Source organism: Sitodiplosis mosellana, unplaced genomic scaffold (assembly GCF_009176505.1).
Source record: "Sitodiplosis mosellana isolate CC-2019 unplaced genomic scaffold, AAFC_SMos_1.0 Smas_scaffold_6166, whole genome shotgun sequence".
Classification (NCBI taxonomy): domain Eukaryota; kingdom Metazoa; phylum Arthropoda; class Insecta; order Diptera; family Cecidomyiidae; genus Sitodiplosis; species Sitodiplosis mosellana.
The window spans coordinates 3,694,307-3,715,204 of NW_022601407.1; the positions used below are offsets into that span (position 1 = coordinate 3,694,307).

The window sequence follows — 20,898 nt, forward strand, 5'->3', positions numbered from 1 at the left end:
AGAGAGAGAGAGAGAGAGAGAGAGAGAGAGAGAGAGAGAGAGAGAGAAAGGAAGAGAGAAAGAGACATGCAACGCAGAATGTTAATCGCGCACAATCAATCGGTTTTTCATGTCCCGAAATTCAAATAAGAAACGCAATAATTCTAACTAATTAATAAATCATGAAGTCAAATGAAGTCATACAAACATCTCATTTGTTTTTTAAAAAAAGCGAAATTCTCGACATTGCCTCACACACACAGCATTATTCTGTTTTTACTTCTAAATCGCGAAGTGATCATTTCTGTTCACATCAATGTAAACGAAATGAATATAATTTTCGAGGAACAAAGCGGCAGCAGCAGTAGCAAAAAAAAAAAACAACCGGATTGAATGAAGAAATATAGGAGAAAAAACATGAAGAAATAATGGAAAATTGTCTAGTATTATTAGTATTACGGCTAGGCGAAGCATGTAAACGTACAAAATGAGCATTTTTCAAGTTGAGAAAACAAAACCGAATCGAATACCAACAACAACAGTAGCAGAAGCAGCAATAGCACCAGCATTGGAATATATATAGTATGTATCGAATATGTGGTAGCCGTTAGCTGGTGCTGCTGCTGCTGTTGCTGTTAGATGCTTTGGCAGATTATACGTAATTAAGGCCGTCTTGTTTTTCATCTAATTCTTACCTTTTTTCGTAGGATTCTGTTTTTGTTATTTTTTTAATTTTCGGTGTATTTGGCAAAGCTCATGAAGCCCTCAATAATATGCAATTCAAGCATTCACAATTCCCCATCACTCCGATACTCGACAATGATGACGATGACGACGTCAACGGTCGCTAATTCACGGCGATGATTATTATAAGTTTCTCTTTGGAATTTTTGTTGTTGTATTTTTGCTATGTGTTTTTCCGTCGTTTCTGGTTGTTGTTTTTCGTTACTTCTGTTTAGTTTTGATTTGCTCATTTCTTTTGAAATAAATAAATTTTTCTTTCTTTCACTTTTCTTCCGTTTAGATCTATTTTATGTTCACTGAACTTTTTTCACGACAGTTTTCTTTTTCACGTTCATTTCTTTCTGATCGCTCTCTTTTTCTCGCTCTCGCTGTTTTTGGAAAGTCAATTCCGTAAAAATTAATTGTTCTTGTGGGTTTGGCTCTGTGGCACTCTCCGGTTCACTCTTATAATAGTTCTTTTGGTGTTGTGTATGTTTTTTTTATGTATTTTATTTTATTCTTATGCGGTGTAGATCACGTTTCTTGTTTCCTTTGGCCATGGGTTTCATTTGCATTTTGCGCCGCTCTGAGTTGATGTCGCATTTTATGTATGTGTCTCTTGTTCACTCTCTCTCTGTCTCTTGAACTACGGTCATCAATCGGCACTCAGAATGAACGAGCGTGCGCGAGTGCGATGTTCGCCTATTTCTTCGCATTGAGGTGAATGAAATAAAAAAGAAGAGTTGTTGTATATGATCGTTTGTTGTTTTGTTTGTTTGATTCGTTTTTTTTTTTTCACAGTGTATATCGCGCGCAGTTGGCGGCGCCAGAATCCGTGTCTCTTTCACTCACTTGCTCGTTGTGTGATTCTAAATTTGACACAATCCAAATAAACCGGTTGGCCACAAAAACCACAAATCCGGCGAGCGGTTCACAACACACAAGTTGTGTGACACAACACCACCGTGAAATGAAACGTTAGACTTCAATGTGTTTATGACTTTAAACATTAAAAAAAAAGCTGTGTCAATTTGAAAATGCAGATTGCCGTGTATAAAACTCACACAAACACACACGAGCCGAATTGCACTGTGAAATAAACCCCAAACGGTAACTTATTGACACTGAATTCCAAATATCGATTGCGTAAGTCGAATCGATTTCATTTGCGCGTTGCTCGTTTGTTTCACTCTTTTTTTTGTTCTCTCCAGTGTTTTTTTTTGTCATTTAGTTACATTGATTTGCTAATTTATTTTCTGTCGAGGTGTTGATAACATGCACATTTATGTGTCTTCTTTGATTTCACGATGAATGACGCAGTGGTGGTGGCAGCATATTCGATTACCAACAACAGCCGATTTAGCAGAAAAAAACGAGGAATTAACAAATAAAATGAAACGATTGAACAAGTCTTCACCTTTATTATTTTTTAAGATACAAAGAACAGTACAAACAAACGAGAGAGCGAAAAAAAACACTTAAACCGAGAAACCTTTTCAACATTTAACCGATGAAATGGCCAACGAAAATTATTTCGATTTTTTTTTAACAAACACGACGAACGTTTAATTTTTTTTAAATTCAAACACAAAAACCCAGAACAATTTGTTTCTGTCACCACAAAGTTGGAAAACTCCGAAATAAATGAAACAGATAGAACGAAAAATGACATGAAAATTCGATTCGTTTTTTTTTTCGGGAATCGTCACTGGATCTATAGACCGTCGCAACAGTGTTACAAACTAAACTATTCTGGCAAACGTGTGCGCAACCATTGAACACTCATTTCAGCTCTCTGTCGGATTACTGTTTGCGCGCTATGTGCGGCTCATTTCGGGCTTCTGTCAATTGCATACGATATATTTTATATGTTGTGAGTTTTTTTTTTGTATTTTCATACAACAAATTTACATATAGAACCGAGTCGAGTCGAGTGAGCGAGCGAACGAGCGCGCAGTGTAAGCAGCGGATTTTTTGGATTCTCTTTCGCACACGCGCGCACATATACTACACAGTTCACTGTCGAATCGCATTCGCCGCAAATCGGAATAGAAAAATTGTGAATACAATGAAAAAAAGCAGCAACAACAACAACAGCAAGCATGAAAGCAAGCAGCAACGACGACGACGACGAAGAAGAAAAAAGCAAAACAAAACCACATTCAACACTCTCGTTACACACAGTGTGTCGTGATCGTGTCCGTACCGGAGCACCAGCAACTGCTGCTCACACAACGGCATAGAATGAACGGGAAAAAACGGAGAAAAACTCGATTAAATTATACACATATACTCGAATGAGAGACAGAGAAAGACGCATTGAATGAGAAGAAGAGACAAAGCAAGAAAGCAAAACAACTCTCCAGACAACATACACTCACTCACTCGCACACACGCACAGCAACAGAGACAGAGAGAATGCGCGTGAGGCAGAAAGAAAATTAACCGAAAATAAATACTAAAGAAATGTCCATATATGAGCATTTTTCAAGAAAGAGACAAATCCAACATGAAAACCTACCAAAAAACAGCAACAACACAACAATAAATAAAAACCAAACAGTTAATGCACGAAGTGAAGAACGTTTGCGTCGTGTTGTTGTTTTTACTTACAATATATCTTCATCGTTGTGTAGAGAGTCAGAGAGCAGCATGTACGTACATCGTACACACACACACACACACACACACACACACAAATATATGCGATGACTGCTATTTGTCTCCGGCTTGCGTCGATTTGTGTATTGTGTTGTCGTTTTGTTGGCTCTCCATGGCTGCTGCTGCTTTGGCTGTTGTTTATTTGTTTGTTTGTGACTCAACGCACACCAAAGAATTAAATAGGTTTCCTTTTTCATATTTCACTTGGTGTGGTGTACTACTTTTCGCCGGCTGATACAATTTTCTCTCTCTCTCCTGTACGCGTTGTTCTGCTTGTGGTCGTTGGTTCAGGATTTGGTTGTTTTTTTTTATCATCTAATGTGTCTCCTTTGTTTGTTCCCGTATGTATTCGTAGGGAATCACATGTATGGTTTCGTCCATGTGTACATTGGCAAAAAGGTAAATGTATGGCTGTTTCTTTTTCTTCTTCTTGCGATCGGTCTATTCAAATTGCTTGGCATGTGTATTGGAAGCGCATATTGAACATGGTTTGGTGCACACACAGACAATTTTAATTTTTTTTTACCTTTTTTTTAAGTAGCTATTTATTTGATTCCACCTTTTTTCCAGTCTATATATTATTTATCAGTCATTTTTCACTCGATGAATTTGGTTTTTTTTCCCCGAACATTTAATATGTATCGAAGGAGCAGCTGCTGTTGCTGTTCCGTGTGTGTGTGTGTGTGTGTGTGTGTGTGTGTGTGTAGACGAATCAACGTGCAATGAGAGAAAGGAGAATGCATGAAGAGGAACCAACAATCATTTTTTTTCACTCTCTGTTTAAATATAAAATAGCAGCTTGTGTGTGTGCAATATGCGATCTTGTTTTAGCCCTAAAATATAATGGATAATGCACACATTATTGAAGCATTTTCCATCTGATATCATATCGTCGACCGTTGTCGTCGCCACTGCCTGTTATTTCAACGATCAACATGCGCGACCGTTCAGTTTTTGTTGTGTCCCTTTTGCGGTTTCATCAAATTACATGCATTAATAAAAGTTTGATACGTGCGGCTCGCCAATTACCGTGCTCGAAAAACTGAAGCCTGCCATATTCGTGCCATATGATTGTTTTCTCCTTCTTCTTCTTCTCCTTCGTTCCTCTTCATCGACAGTTGAAATTCAACTGCACTAATTGGAATTTTTAAAACAAACCCAGCCTCACACCCAGCGCCATCTACATATTCAATACCAAACTTCCACTCTTTGCTGTAGAAACCACAAGCAACCGAAACTTGGATTGGTTGTAATCGAAACTCAAACTTGAATATCGACACATTTCTACATAATTGCGATCATCGAGTATATTAATCAGAGGCTATCTTACGTGATTTAGACTCGGTAAAATGACCAAACGGATTATCCTTTTCGCATTGCAAACAGTATCATCAAACTGAAAAATTATTTGTATCGTTTAATTTAATGAGTAAAAAAAGAAGAAGAACTAGAGAGAAAACCAAAAAGAGAAATAAAATAAAAGTTGAGTGTTTTTGTCTGTTTTTTTATTGATTAAAAAGGTAAGAAATTACAATATTAAAATGTTCAAAATTAACTGAACATTTTTCTAATATCTATGTAAGAGGATGAAGTGACAACAGTATTTCATTGGATTGTTTGAATTTCATAAAGCTGTTTATGTTTTTTTTGCAATTGTTGTATATAATTTAGTCTAGTCTGATCAGGAATTATATGAATTTCACAATAGTTTGGCTATGTGAAGAATCAACCTGTCATTATGGGCATATAAATGCATTATCAATTACCATTTTCAATGGGCACTTTTACACCTCGTTCAAATATTGAAGCCACGTGTGACTCTTTGAGTAACACTTGATGATTGGCTTCGATAATTTTTATCGCTAAATCAACTGGATTTTCTTCGAACTTGCATTGGCCAACACAATTAGAAATTGCTTCAGAGTATTTACGTCTTCTTGGTTTCACAAATCCTTTCGGTTCTATAACACCTTCTTCAAATGCACTATCCTGTTCTGGAGTTCTTGGACATGGGATCAAACCCAAAAATCCGCAGTAAGCATTTTGTTCGTCATCACTTTGAAAGTACATTGCACCCGAGTAGAATTCAAATTGAACTTCGTCTTGAATGTCGATGGTATTATTTTTGATCATTTTAGTCACTTGAAGTCTTTTATTGTGAACCAAGTTACTGTGCAATTTGCTCAAGCGAGGTCGATACATGATCAGCGTTGATTTTGAACTTTTTCGAAAAATTGGCAACAAACGATCGCATTCGTGTGAGCTAAGAAGCACGGAAATATTTTTGCCGAATGGATTTTTGATGTGTGCAATCCACCAAACTGGGCGCAGAAATTCATCACAAGCCTTCGACGGACTACCTATAACTGTTTGATAATCTTTGGTAACAAACAAATGGCTACCCCAAGCATTTTTAATGTTTCTACAGAAATGAGGCAATTTTGTGTGTGACAGACTCGCTCCAACGGAAATTAATGTGTATTCGCTTTTCATATTATCATCAATAATACCAGTTACGCCGTTGAGGATTAAATCCCTTAATTTCGGATTGTAGTTTGGATTAGCTGGAAGTTGTCGTGGTGGGCGCTCTACGGACCGTTGCTCCTCTATCTCTTGCTCTAGTTCTTTTTCTTGCTCTTCATCAAGCGCATTTGAAAATTGTTTCACATTTGGAGCAAGTTTGTTCAATTTGTCATCTACGTTCGTTTGCATGTCTCGAACAACCGAAAGAATCGGCCTATTTCGTTTATGTTTTGTAGCAAGTTTATCGTATTTAGCCCATGCGACTTCGGTGAGCATTGACTCTTTTTTATCGCCATACATTTCACTGAGTTTTGCAAACTCATCGTCACACACGAGCTCGTACAGCTTTTCCATGGACTCTTTATCGTTTGTATTTTCGAAGAGTTTGTGTCCAATGAGTTTTTTTGTGTAGTTTACAGAAGAAGCGGTCCAGTGAACCATGTTTGTGATCACAAATTGTTCACTATTGCGACAAATGAATTTGATTACATGTTCGTTTGTTACACAATCCTTAGATGATAATCTACTGGTTTCTCGTATGCGAACATCAGCTTCATATGATGCCCAAAATGAAATGGATTGACCTTTTCCCAATTGACGCATTCGCATGCACGATTGAACAGTTTTATCGCGTGTCATATCTCCAGATAAAGTGACACAAGCTTTCCATTCCGGTGGGAATTTCAAATCCGTGCCACGAGTGTGCGCATCATCTAAGTACACCAGGCAACGCTTTAAATTCTCACGATAAACAGAACAATCGAATTCAGTTTTAATACCCTTGCGATCAATAGTTTGTAGAATATCATTCGAGTCAAAATAAACAGATGCTTCGTAGTTTGGTTCAGCTTTTGATAACCACTCAACGGCAACCTGTTCATTAGTCAGCTCGAGCATCAAAGCTCCCGAATCTAGAAGAACTGGAATTCGTTTTTCTATCAACTTATCAAGTATCTTCTTTCCGCTCACGTTTGGCAGCAGCGCCTCATATGATCGATTTTCTGGTTTAAGCAGTATTTCGCGCATAATTTCATTTGTATTTTCGAGTTTCTTCAGATCATTTTGTGCAATTGGCAACGGAAGAATATGTTGCGTGTCGTTGGTTCCACTAAAACCGGTGACACAATGATCAAATTGGTCACTGCACAAATCCCAAGCCGAACACATAAGCTAGAAATGAAGAAAAAAAAACTCAAAATAACAAAGTTTCAAAAAGTAAAACTATTAAGAAATAAACCTTTTGCTCAAATGTCTTCGCTTCATGTTGGAAGACAACGTTCGAAAGCCAAAAATCGATAACATGCATGTTAAAACGTAGCAACGGAAATAGTAAGCGTTCACGTTGATTTGTGTCATCTAAATTAACGCCAGTGTATGATACAATTGATGAGTCTCTCAGTTCCGATGGAATACTTTGGATCCATTTTTCATATATCACCGATGACCCTTGTTCGCTTTCGAGCACTTCAAACACTTGATACAATTGGTCGTCATCTAGGCCTGTAAATAAATGCAAATAAGATCACATATGGATGACTCAGTTTTATAATTGAAATGCAATGATTTTAAATCATAAATATCGACCTGAATAGTAATAGCTTAGTTGGGTAAAACAAATAGCTGCATCTGGATGTCCGAATTCGGTCATTTCAGCTGCAACATCCTTTGCCTTGAATGGTATGGCCATTTTGCGTTTTCCTTTTTGTGTTTTATCGACGCCATAGTTAACACGCCAGCGTTTCGTCAGAACCAATTTTAAGACTTCAAACCGCAACAGCCCACTTAGAATCATGATTGTATTACGCTCCTTCAACGGAAAGTTCCCAATCATTAGCAATGATTTTTTATCAATTTCCTTTTGTTTTAGCACATCCTCCAAATCGCTTTTCATAGATGGATCAACCGAGAAGGCAACTTGAAGTTCACCCTTAAGGAAGTCTTCGACTAGACGAGCTTTTAAATCATCAAAAATTGTTTCATCGAGAATTCGACATGGCATGAATACGTCTGATCGATAATTAACTTTTGGCGCTCCAAAAACGTGACCCTTTTCAATATATTGTTCATCAAATTCAATCTTTGATTTCCCGTACTTTTTATATAGTTTTTTCATATGGAATGGAACGCGTTTCAAAATTGCTTGAGTCACAAACCATCTTTCAAACCCGCCGTCAGGCGATAATTGATTGCCAACCGTGTAAATCAGTTGATATTTTGGCTGTAAAATTGCGTCGGATTCATCCAAAAGGTTTCGTACGTTTGTATTAATCCACTTATGAACATCCATGAAGCTTTTAGCGACGTTGATGTGTCCTTTTTGTATCGATTCATATATTTTAAGTTGAAATGATAGTCGATATTCCGGTAGGGTGAGAATGACTCCTGTAAAAAAAAATTCGCTTAAAAAAGATCAAATGACATCAATGAGTTTTCTTACCTTTTTCCCTTTTGCATTCCTCATAAATGTTCAGCAGGGCTTCGACGTGCTGTTCGATTTTCATGTCTCGACGACATGGAAAGGTATAGATCCGCCGATTCAACATTCCTCCTAGATATTGCCGTAGTGCCTTGAGATTTGTTGCAAATAGTGATTTTAGAACGGTTATTTGGCAAGCCTGAGTGCCATCGGCCAAAACAGCAGCCGAAATCGGTACAATAACGGCAGTTTTCCCTTCGCCCATATTCAATTGCATTACGGAGTGCTTGGCATTGACTCCTTCTTTCTTCGGTGGTTCGATCATTCGGTTTGCAATTTCGATTTGAATTGGACGTATTGTTAAATTCTGTTCGATTTCAAATATGAGCCATTCGGGACGGTCACATGGTTTCCAATTAGAATGCGGCTTATTTTCTCGTTCTCTGTTCATCAAACCCTTTAGTTCTGGTCGTTGTGAATAGATCTGAATGCGTTTTTCACGTTGCTCACGCGCTATTGCTATGGCCCAAGCGCCAATTAAAGCTTTCAATCGATGATCTGTTTCTGTGCCGATTATTTTGGGTAAAAGGAAAGTCGGAACCAGTCTCGGAAATATTCCAGCTTCAATCAGATGTTGTGTCTTTTTCGAGTTGAAAACATTGTCAATAACATACCACCATTGATTTGCAGAACGTGATGACTCCTTTTTCATCTCCCATGAATGCTGTGCTTCATTGATTATCGCTTCAAATGTGCTTAAATTTGGTTGCACTACTCTGTCGAAATCCATTTCGAATTTTCCCCAATTTTGAGACACATCTTTCAGAAATGGCGTGTAATACGGTAGCTTATGGTTTAACGTTGGCAGTGATTTTAAGCGTTCTTCAACATTTTTTATGAAGATTTCAAGCTTTCGATTATTATTCCAAATGACAAGCAGTCTATTTATTGCTTCATTAGCGCCTTCAAACTCAAATTCAAATACGTGTTGGCCACGATTCCAGGATTTGCTCAAAACGACTGAATCGCATGGCCAACATTTTGTAACTTTCTCTGTTAACCGTTCTATAAGTTCTTCAGCGAGAGTCTCACTCTCCATTTCAGTGTTTTCAAATGTTTCAATAATTTTTCTTAGCTTCATGTGGTGATTTATGTCACATTTGCTTCGCAGTAAATTCGACACTTTACCGGCATCATAGGTACCAGCTGAAAGTTCATATTGTTCGACTGGTGGTGGATTTAAATCTTCAAACGCACTTGGGTTCATAGCAACGGCTTGCAATGCCAAAATTGGTTCGTATTTCTCTTTCTGATGGGTAAATAGGGTTAAAATCAAAGTAAGCTGTGTTTGACTGAGTTCTTCATTACGGACAGCATCGTAAATAGAAATCCACCAATCAGAAACTGGATCGTATTTACTATGGATGAGAAGACAAGTAACATGTTCTCGGTTTGCAAGCCCGTTCAAAACCTTACATTTGCCAGTTAAAAATGTGCTTAAATTCGGATTCGCTGGTACGACGTATTTTCGGCTGTGATACAAGGTGGACACAGTCTGTGTGTTAGTGCAAAACGATGTTTTAATCAGTGTTGGTAACGAGGTTGTCAACGTTTTTTGTTTGATAAACGCATCGGACACACACAAATTCGGGTTTAATTGCAAACAGCGTCGATATTCTCGTTCATTCAATTTCAAATCCATTTTAGAATTGAATGTTTGTGCTGCATCCTTGAAATACAGTCCATGTAGGCGTTGACTATTCTCAAGCAATTTTTTGACGATAAAAATAAACGAATCCTGAGCTGAACTGCGCGGAATATTGTTTGGCCATTCAATGATTTGTCTGTTATCGACGAGCTTTCGGATTGGTGACAATTTAGCAATTTCATTAAGAATATGTATGGCTTCTGGTTCGTATGGAGCCGAAGACCAGGCAAAAGCAGATTGTAAAATTTGCAGTGCTCGTTCGGTGCCTGACATTCCCGTAAACGGTTCAATTTCACCGTGCGATGTGATTGCATGTAAATAAGCCAGGTAGAACCAGGATGCATGACTACTATTGTTAGATTTCAGTTGCTGGCAAAACTCGTCCACTTGATATTGATAGAAGTGCGGTTTTCTTAAACTGGGCCCAATGTCAATGTTTACAGTAACATCCAAATTGTTCGTTTCGATTCGAACATTTCCATGGGGGATGAGTAATATTTTGGTGTTTGAATTAGAATCAATGCTTATGCTTTCCAGAATCAAACCATGATTTAGTCCACATAAAGTGCCGATTTTTTGTGCGCGGGCGATACGCATCCCGATAAATTCATTTGAAATTAAATCGTATTGCTTTCGTGGCACTTTCGAATAGTGAATCTTGAATTTTAGATTCATTCGCATCAGTTCCACCACGGCCTCTTTTGGGCTATTCATCAGCACATGGATATAATTGAAGTGTTCCAAACGCGACAATTGATTCACGATTCTACAATAACTGCCACTTTTTACATCGACCATTGGCCGACTTGTTTTTATATGTATCAAACGATTTGTTGCTAAATCTAATCGATAATCAATTGTGGTTTCTTTGGAAAAATGCTTCTGTCCAAATGTTCTCACCCGAAATTCGATGCAGTTTTCCTTCTTATTCCACCAGTGACTGTAATTCAATGCAAGTGAATTCGGGAAATCATCTCTAAAGATATAATGAGGAAGGAGCTCTTTCTCCAAACCTTCATCCGTTCGTTCAGTGATGATGGTATCGTTTTCATTCTTTCTAAAGTTATAGCTACAATCATTGTGCTTTTGGAGAGTGGAAAAACTATTTTCAGCATCTGGTTGCACTGGAAACGTTGTTTGCCCAAAGAACCACTGATAAAGTTCGTTTTGTATAGTGTCAGTTGGCAGACGTGACACCGGTAGGCCTTCCACAGAAAATGCACCGGTGATTATGTCAATGGTGATGGTCTGTGAGACATGCATCTGTGAACCGTAGTCGACGATGTATTCAGCAGCTAAAATTTGTGGATATTCAGTTGAAAAATAGGCTCGCATGAATTTTGCCGTATCAGCACGCATCCATTGTTTCTTAATTAGCTTTTCTACATCTCCAGCATGTATAATAGCCTTTATTTTTGGTTCCAAATACACACCGTTAGTTTCAATCATTCGAAGGAATAAACGTAGATTTGATGGCAATTTATCTTCATTATTTTCATAGAGATGAATATTATTCTTCAAACTAATGATAAACTGCAACCACAACTGAGCCGCTGATAGTCCATTCTCATTATCTCTTAGAATTCCTTCGTAAAATTTATGCGTTGGATGAACGAAAAACGTCAAACTACCGGCTATTGCCACAAAAATTAGTTTCAAACGTAGATCGCGTTCATTTTTTTCATCAACATTGTGCATATCAGATATGGTCTTTTCGATTTTGTCAATCCAATCTAATGCAATACGCCGAATGTGCGCCAACAATTCCACATATTCATCCGCTAATAAATCGTGATCGTTGATTTCAAAAGCACGAATGGCGATTAAAGTGGCCATAACCAATTTCAATGGATGCACCCAATTATCTTTTTGTTGTTCGATGAATTTCGTAAGGAGTTCGATCATTGTTGTACAAAATTCTGCATCGTTGAAATCAACATGAGACTCTCGAATGAATTTACCGTCGCCACTGACTCCGCATTCCCACAGAGTTTGCATGATAAGCATTAAGACCGACTCCTTTTCAAATGACAATGCTTCAGTTTCAATCATAGCATACAATTTCCGTAACTGCAACCGATGACTATCGGCACGAAGTGAGCCAAAATTCTTGAATTCGGACAATGACATGTTATGTGGACATTCAAATTGACGTGACAGCACTTGATTCTGTGTGTGCGTTGTACTGTTCAATGTCCATTGTAGACCCAAATATTCGTCTTGCGTTTTGAATGTGCACACGGTTTTGATTGCATTATCTGGTAGTGAAGTTGGTATACTTTTATTTTCAGCAAATAACATGCAATTTGATGTATTTTTAACGATGAATGCTTCAAATGAATAGCTTACATGATGTTCGGACAAATGTTGTTTCCATGTACTGCCGAGGCTAACATATTCATTTTGACAATGTGACTTGTTGAACTCTGATAGTTCCGAACGCGCTGCCCAATTGATTGTCAATTCTCGAGCATTTATATTGGATTTACTACAAAATTTAGTCAATCCATACAGAACATCCCTTAAACAAGCGATTTTATTTGGGATGTTGAACTCAAACACAATTGCAAACTGTTTAAACTCTTCCTCTGGCAACAAATGCTCATATTCCCTCATTTTCACACGATCTGACTGCAATTTCAAATTGCATTTGGTGCAATAGTTGCTGTTGCTGTGACGATAATTTCCCCATCGATTCGTGAAATAGTGATGTTCCAATTGATTGGCTCTCTCTCTGAGATTCTCAACTCTTGCACGACCTTGTTCCAATTCCAATCGTTTATTCTCGATGTTATATTCATTCATTTTCAAAATCCGTTTCCGAACTTTTTTCATGCCTGAATCTTGCATCGCAAATTTCACTGAAAATGAATTTTCGCTAATGGTGTCTTCTTCAGTTAATCCCGGATGGCGTGCACAATCATTACGTCGACGAAAGTATTCCTCTAATTCAAAGGCAATTTGCATGTCAGCACGTTGAGGTATCAATAACGAATTAACCCAATTTGGATTGATTCCGCTGCGATGCCCTTGAAGCAGCGGATATTCGCTTATACAACTTCGGTCTAATACGGAGACCATTTTAGTGAGAACCAAAATCATTTTGCTGATGAGCAATTGATTTTCCTTGTATTTTTCATCCGCATATTTAGCGTATCCAAAAAACCATGTGCGCAGTTCGTTCGCTGTCCAACGATCATCATTCATATTCATTTCATATAAAACCACATTTTCAAATTCAACTCAATAAATTCGGTTACCGAGCTCATCTTTTACCATTGAAATTGTTTCAATCCCTGGACACTGTTTTAAGTTGTATCGCCGATAGGATTGCACTTTGTATTTCGACTTATTGTCTTTTCTCGCCACCTGTTGCATTCTTTTACTCACATATTGTTGCAGTTTTGGCATTTTATGGCATATATCCGAATCAAATTTCAGGTCAATTAATGGCGGTAATTGGGATTTTTGCTCGTCCATTTGGTGGATTGATAGAGTTCGACCATTAATTTCACCACGAAATTTTTGTATGGTCTCTGTGGCTTCGTCAACGATAGAAGTATACAAATTGATTGCATTTGCTACCTTTTGTCCTTTTTTTACTTTCATTTGCGACAACTTCTCGATTCGACGACCCATTTTAGCTATCATCTGGGACAATAATTCATTGTTGACAGTCATGCCTTTCGGTTCCATGTAAAACTCACACATTCGAGTTAAAAATTTCAGCATGATAATTTTGTAGCAGATTTTTCCCAATTCGGGGCCCAGTTGCATCGTGAGGTTGTGTTGAAGTAAGACTTTTACGCTCATATAAAAACTAGACCGACGAAAGTAGTTTTTCTTCTCCTTACCACGAACTTCGTCTCGAATCTTTTTCGTAATAAATGGAAATTCCTCTGCAGAAGCTGTTGTGCTTTTTACATCCGCTAGAAGCGTAAGTAACCATTCCGATACGTAGTTGCGAGTTTTAGTTTCAATTGGCAATTCCCCAAACAAAAAGCACAACTGTTGTGCAAACTCCTCTGAACGCAACATGCGCGAATATTTTGTTTTGATTGCTTTCATTGGATAGCTAAACTGTTTTAGAAAAAACATAATACAAATAATACGGTTTAATCAGTAATTTTTAGTCCTAAGATAATTCATATTCATCTTTTTGCGCGAATTAAATTGAACTGCATTTTGATTAAATCATTTGAATACATACCTGCATATCGCTTTCAGCCTTATATACTTCGCTTGGATGGAAATTGCCCGGAAATGTTGCTAAAATTACTTGTTGCGATTTTTTTATGTCGATGTCGTCATTTGGCAGCATATAAACCATGAAGGTAGTATTCTGGCGACGCACGAACATGGCAAATGTATCACCTGGATGCAACGAATTAATCTCATTCGATACAACATCTGGTGTGCATTTGAGATGAATTGTCTTCAATCTTTTACAGAACTCGACCGTTTTAATTGGTAGACATTTCGCTAAATTCTCAACAGTTTCGACCATATGAGTCATTAGCTTCAATTCAATGAATCGCGGTGGCTTATCTTGGGGAAGATCACGCGATAAAATAACATGGTTCAATAAATTCTCCCGAATTTCTGGAGTGTCACTCACAGTAGCATCATCCATTTTTATTTGTGGGCGTTTTGCTGTAAGAATAAGAACAACAATTCTAATAAACTTGGAAAGAAAGCAAAGAGAATCAGATAATTTTAGTGCCCAAATGGAAGTCAACGGAAAAATTATATATATTGAGTAATAAAAATTTAACGTTTGAAGTCTAATTGAATATTGTTTGTATGTTTTAAGTATATTCTAGACAAAATAAGTACACTCGATTGTTATTACACCAATAAAACGGAGCTGTTTCATTTATAAATGTATATAATATAGTGCATTGTTATCGCAATTTTTCAATAGCTCCTTCAAACCTCAATACTGCGTCAGCATTCAGAATAAATAAAACATTGAACCGATTTGTTTTAAAACGAGCGATGTTTAAAAAAATTCTGTTCTGTCAGTCCCTAATATTTAACTGAAATGAATTTTATAACAAAAGTGTACTGTAAACAGAGCTGTTTCACAAATGCATGCAAAACCGATAACAAATGATTGCTCAATGCAAATATAATGTTTTGAAAAGCAAAAAATGGTCTTTACTTTTGAAAATCGATTCTATCTACACTAGTACAATACAATGTATATTCGCTATCGATTGAGTGAGGAAGTTGAGTGTTTTTCTACGTATCTTATCCATTTGTTTAAAGTCAGCTGCAAGTCAGTTTAGACGCCGTGTGATTCAATGATCTCAACTATAGCAACAAAGTATATTGTATGAAAAATAAATGAAAAAAAATCTTAATCCAGACATCTCACAATCCATTTGACTTTTCTGATTCTATTTTCGCTGAAGTTGTAAAAAAGGGGATATGTTTTGCACTGTATTCATGACCACGGTTTTCGGAGCATTTGAGAAATTTTGGTTTTTCATTGTAATAAATGTCTAATATATTTGTAATTTATTGTCTCCGATGGTTGCTAAGACATGATTCCATTTTGAAATAAGTTAATCGTATGCAAATAATCAAGACATTGTATTGTATTGTGAGAACGGCGTTATATCAATTGTCGCAACTATTGTGATTATTTCATTCCTATGAGAAAAAAATTGATTCGATTACAAAAAATAAAAATAAAACCTATTAAAGTATGAAACTATCCTGTTTCAGTTTCTTTGTTCAATAATAAAGTAAATCAGTCACTTTCTTATTTCTTCAAAATACAAAAAAATGGAGGTTTCTAATTTTCAACAAGCCTCTTTCGGTTTCAAATAAAGTTTTTAAACATGTAGATTCAATTTTTTCTCTCAATACTAGCGAAGTTGAAAGAAATTTCTCATCGAGAACAAAATCCAAGGAAGAAAAGTAATGAAAATGCTGAATTTCAGGGAAAAATAGTTGTTACAAACCTGTCCTAGCACCCAAATATGATAAGTTATAGGAATGCTTTCGAGAGAAAAATATTTTTCATTTTCTTTTTGCTTCTTTTTTTCACAATAAAGTCTAAAACTATATTCAATCTAATATTGTTTTTCAAACTGTTTTTTTTTAATTTTTTTTCTAATCTTAAGGTAAACAGATCAAAATCTTAAATGCAAAAAATGATACATTCAGACAATCTGAATTGAGGATCCACTATTCAGTTATACAAACTTAATAATCCACTTTACACCAAAATACTAAATATTCACGAAAAAATGATTGTTATTGTTAACACTTCCATAGGATACGTTGGAGTGATCGAATAGAGCAACGAATTTCATCACATTTCGTCATTTTTTTCGAAGTCTACTGTTGTCGAACTACTGCGAGACATTCAGTGCAAGACATATAAATGTGTGTATGCTTTAATGTACGGAAACGATCGTATATAGCATTTAAAGAAAAAATAAGAAAAGAAATAGGGTGTCACCAAATCAGGCCAACCTCAATCTGAATGAAATATATTCCAATTGTTCTGAAAATATGACATGTGAACAATCTTTTGAAATTATTGTTGGCCTAATTGCTGTAATAGAAAGTGAAAAGGTTTTTCGTTTTCGCCATACCCCAAATATCAAACTGATTTTTGTTTGTAACTTTGCTAGAAATGGTTCTTGACTAATCTGTCAAACATATACCAATACATTGCGCCTGAAAGGCACATAGATGTCGCTGGCAGTCAGGTTTCTCTCAATATAAAAGATATGGTTTTCGCGCATACACCCTGCTTTTAGAATCGACGAGAAAGCGTTCGTGCAATACTTAGACATTTTTATCACCCAGTGTACACTGTACACTGTACACTGTACATATATTGAGCGATCGTTGCACGCAAATCGTTTCTCTTCGGTTCCAGTCGCGGACTTCGCATATGCGCGACACTCTCATACGAACGAACGTAAAATAAAACACAAACAATTCGGTTCAATATCTGGAAATGAATAACATTCACTTATGTCGCTTCTAAGATTGTTTTCTTCAAGCAAAACGAATTGGACTGAACGTTTATTGCTTTTTTTTTAATTGCCTTTAAATTTGGGAGCATTGTTGGATTGTTACGAAATATGAAAAGAAATGAAATACAATCCTTCTTCTCAGAACAAACATAAAAATTATATGTCCAACATCACAGCCGGCGACAGTAGACGCGAAGAAATAATTAACATCACACAGTTACGCCGTCCAATCTGAGTTTGAACACTGATGGTTGGTAATAAATTTTACTTAGAGTGATCATATTTTCGAGACGAAATGATTTGTGCTTCAAATTTTTCTGAAGAAATTTCATCCAAGGATCAAAAATGCGTTTGGAACTTTTATGCATTGAGAACAGAAACAAATTCTTCACTATCGTACATATCTTTTAATTCCAAGCAGCCACTTTTGTTCAGCTGTTCTTTTGAAGAATCGACCTTGTCGACAAACGACGGATGTGATAGTCATATTGAATGCTCGAAGGGCCACCAATGGTGACTTAACTGCTTCAAAGGCGAGGTAAAAGTATGAATATCCCATTCAATAATCATAATCTATTAATTTCTTGAACTCATCACATGTGTGAAAATGCGACTTCAATTTTTAATGAAATCATTATTTCATTATGTTTATTAGAAATAGCCATGGTCACAGAGGTGCAAAAACAAGACGTAATTAATGGAAAATTCTAAATATATTAGTTTTCCAGAGAGAAGTGTGTGCCTCCAAATCGTAAACAATGTTGGAAAACGAAATTCGGTTCAAATTGTCTATCTAAAAAAGCAGTGAGACTCACTCCAAAATTCATCAATCAAGTTCATTAGCTAAAACTTTCATAAACTCTGGAGTGAAATAAATTGTCCGTTTGAAAACCATTTTGTTGATTGCCGTTATCATTTGCAGTGCCAACGCTGCCGCTACGTGCAATGGGCCGATAGACGTGAGAAATTTGCTTAACCCTTTGACGACCAAAACTGAACGGCTGGGAATTTTGCAATTCTGATTGCAGATTCGTGCTCAGCGACCCCAAAAATATTAGCAAAAGTGTTATCAAAAATTAATTTTTTTAATTGCAAATATGAAAAAAATGATGGGACATATGTGTTCCATTGGTCGGTAAAGGTAACTATTTACCTTTATTTTTCTATGAAAAAAACATGTCTCCCATAAGAACTACGTGTAAAATCTTTTCCATTTTTAAAATTTATAGAATCGTTTTAAACCAAAAATGGTTTGAATCATGCTTTGTTGTGCCCATTTAATCACGAATTTAACGATCTTTTTGTAAATTTGTGTGTTTCGAAATTCGCAAAAAGTGGTTGAAATACAGGGAAATCAGTGGTAATTATTTACCTTTACCGACCAATGGGACACATATGTCCCATCACGCCAAAAGCAATAAAAATTTGAAACAAAATTTTTTGTAGAAAAGGCGATTATCCTTAGAAAGTAACAGACACTCCGTACAACATTTCCAATTTTCAGCTTTAAAAATTGTACCCTTCAAATTATATAGGGTTTGGCGGAATTTGAAAAAAAAGTTAAGATTTTTCGACTTTGAAGTGTTCTATTTGAGCACAGTGATGTAAAATATCCAATATTATGGTACTATCTGGTAGCTACATTCATTCTCTTTCAAAAGAAACCAATTTTATCGAAATCGGTCTAAAAATGTGGAAATTATTGACGAAAAACAAAATGGGACATATGTGTCCCAAAGGTCGTCAAAGGGTTAAATGAACTCGATCAAATCGCTAGAAACAGAATAACCTTATTTGAACTTCCTTTTCGAAATAGGTAGCACGTCGGGCGTTCGTTAATTATTGCTGTTCGATTTCCAACTTAACCAATGAACAAATGGTTGAATTGAAGAAAGAGGAACCAGTAAGTGAAATGATGTCTTGTAATAGCGCATCTTTTTTATTATGAAGAAATCGATTTTTAATTTCTTCTCCACCTTTTTTCACTTAGGATCACATTTTGACTAAAGAGCAGAATGATTTCCTTTGCTGTTGGTCAAATCCCTTGGTGAGCAAATTAAATAGTCCAAACCAACATCGAATCAAACCTGTAATTGCATGTGAACTAAACATTTTCCACTCATTTTAGATTTTCGTTGGAAAGCTAGTCAAGACACCCCTGGCAAAAATACGTGAATGGTATGATGAAAATGCCAAAATTCCAACCGCTCAAATGATAACCGAATGCGAAGATTTTGTTGGAATAAGTGGAAGCATTGTTGATTCATGCAATGTTGAACCGAAAAGTGCACAATTCGTTCATTGTTTCACTGCAAAATTGAATGCAGCAACAAATGGCAAACTTTTTGACTTGTAACATGTGTATGGTTAAATAAATGACTTCCATTAACCATTTAATGCGCAATTTTTTTATTTGTGAATAATTTTGATAAATGTTATGTGTCACGATAAATAGAGAAAAACCCCATATTCAACTATGAGTTTATTTTCATTTTCCATTTTATTGACTTGTAATAGGATGGAAAACCAGATGAATCCCAAATGAATTATTCATAATTTGAAGTGATTCTCCAAAATATGGATTATTCTTATGCAAAACGGTTACAGACCAAACTATGATTCTTCCACGATTTTTCATACAAAAAATGCTATAAAGTTTAGTTTGGTCTGTAACTTTTTGAATTTGTTAAGAAATTTGGAATCTATTAAATGGTAATGTGGAAAAGGTGTATTTCAATTGAATACGACCATCGGTGGAGTGAATTTTGTCAAACAAATGATAAATTTTCCGATTTTTCGAAAAATTTTGTCATTTTTTGTATGGAAGGTCTTAATTATTTTTCCCGCAGTTTTTGGGCAATTTCATCAATAAATGATATCCATTACCGAAAATAATGAAATTGATAGTCTAGTCCATTTATGAAAACTTCAAATATTCTCATAAACATCATTTCATGAATATTTTTTTGTAAAATAACAGAATTAATGGGAAAAAACTGAAATTTCAATTCCGGTCCTAATTAAATTTCCATGACTGTATATAGAAACGGTTCACAGGGTATAGCTACGCCGCAGAAGAAAATAAATGAATGCAAAGGAACAACACCAAAATTCGTTCACCCCTTGCACATTCTCTTTCTTCGCTCATATGCATTGTATATATATTAAAGGTGAGCTGATAACTATAAATACTCCTTGGATATAATTTCAAAACAACAGTACCTATTCGCCTTCAAACGAGTGCACATTCAAATTTAAAAGAAATAAGAAAAACGTGAAAAAATGAATTCAAAATCCATCGCACTCTGTGTAGCAGTAATTTTATTTGCTGTATTTTCATGTGCCGGTAAGTGACTTCAAAGAATATTATTGCTTCCGAAATACCTATTTGAGCAGTGAAAATTAAAAGCTTATTAAGTTGCATTTTTTTTAAATTCATTGAGAAAAAGTCTTCGAAACTATCCCTTGTGGAAATATATTGATTTTATCAACCGATTAATTTGGAACGAAATTGAATATAAATTTAGTCACATTAAGTTAGTTCAAGTCAATTGTAATGTTTAATCAATTAAAATCACCTTTTGAGTGAACGTTACGTTGACTGAAAGTGATTATAGCCGCTTAAAGTCATCTTAATGAGTTCATGATTTTTCCCTGTCATGATTTCAATTCAATGTGATTCAATGTGACTTCATTTGTATTCTATTTGTCCCAAATTAACTGACTTAAAGTCAACTTACAAGGGATAGAATTGCGAAAAAATCAAATTCTTTTTTATTAAATAAAAGAGCGTAAATTTTGAAAATTTTCTTTTTCAAGCAACAAGCCGACCGACCCTTCGACAGGGAGCAAGCGGCCAAGATGTGACTGACCTTCAAAACCACCTA

The 20,898-nt window shown here is 36.0% G+C and overlaps 2 protein-coding genes across 4 annotated transcripts in view; both read right to left on the bottom strand.

Moving 5' to 3' along the window:
• The window catches only part of LOC129575297 (SLIT-ROBO Rho GTPase-activating protein 1-like), a 51,121-nt gene extending 48,202 nt beyond the window's left edge, over nucleotides 1-2,919 (bottom strand). The window contains exons 1-2 of the mRNA XM_055458586.1: nucleotides 2,770-2,919; nucleotides 675-1,091 (exon numbers count right to left, since the gene is read on the bottom strand). The gene's annotated coding sequence lies outside the window, so the exon portion shown is untranslated. The remainder of the gene's footprint in view (nucleotides 1-674; nucleotides 1,092-2,769) is intronic.
• A 1,932-nt stretch (nucleotides 2,920-4,851) lies between these two features.
• Nucleotides 4,852-16,347, bottom strand: LOC129574965 (uncharacterized). 3 transcript variants are annotated; one of them, XM_055457677.1, is made up of 7 exons: nucleotides 16,227-16,347; nucleotides 15,983-16,019; nucleotides 14,221-14,663; nucleotides 8,324-14,090; nucleotides 7,471-8,268; nucleotides 7,124-7,386; nucleotides 4,852-7,056 (listed from the first exon to the last, which is right to left on the bottom strand). In XM_055457677.1, the coding sequence occupies exons 4-7, from the start codon at nucleotides 13,221-13,223 to the stop codon at nucleotides 5,122-5,124; spliced, it is 7,896 nt and encodes a 2,631-aa protein (XP_055313652.1). In that variant the 5' UTR covers nucleotides 13,224-14,090; nucleotides 14,221-14,663; nucleotides 15,983-16,019; nucleotides 16,227-16,347; the 3' UTR covers nucleotides 4,852-5,121. The 3 variants fall into 3 exon arrangements, with proteins under 3 accessions (XP_055313652.1, XP_055313653.1, XP_055313654.1); XM_055457678.1 differs by lacking the exon at nucleotides 16,227-16,347 and having other exon boundaries at nucleotides 8,324-12,080; nucleotides 12,360-14,090; nucleotides 15,983-16,180; XM_055457679.1 differs by lacking the exons at nucleotides 14,221-14,663; nucleotides 15,983-16,019; nucleotides 16,227-16,347 and having other exon boundaries at nucleotides 8,324-12,268; nucleotides 12,360-12,528.
• Nucleotides 16,348-20,898: the final 4,551 nt, after the last annotated feature.

Bases quoted from the DNA above. Each gene is read 5' to 3' on its own strand.
- LOC129574965 (XM_055457677.1), bottom strand. From the start codon at position 13,223: ATGAATATGAATGATGATCGTTGGACAGCGAACGAACTGCGCACATGG. The intron at 8,269-8,323 runs GTAAGAAAACTC...TTTTTTTTACAG, and splicing joins GGAATGCAAAAGGGAAAAAG to GAGTCATTCTCACCCTACCG. The intron at 7,057-7,123 runs GTTTATTTCTTA...CTTCATTTCTAG, and splicing joins CGAAGACATTTGAGCAAAAG to CTTATGTGTTCGGCTTGGGA.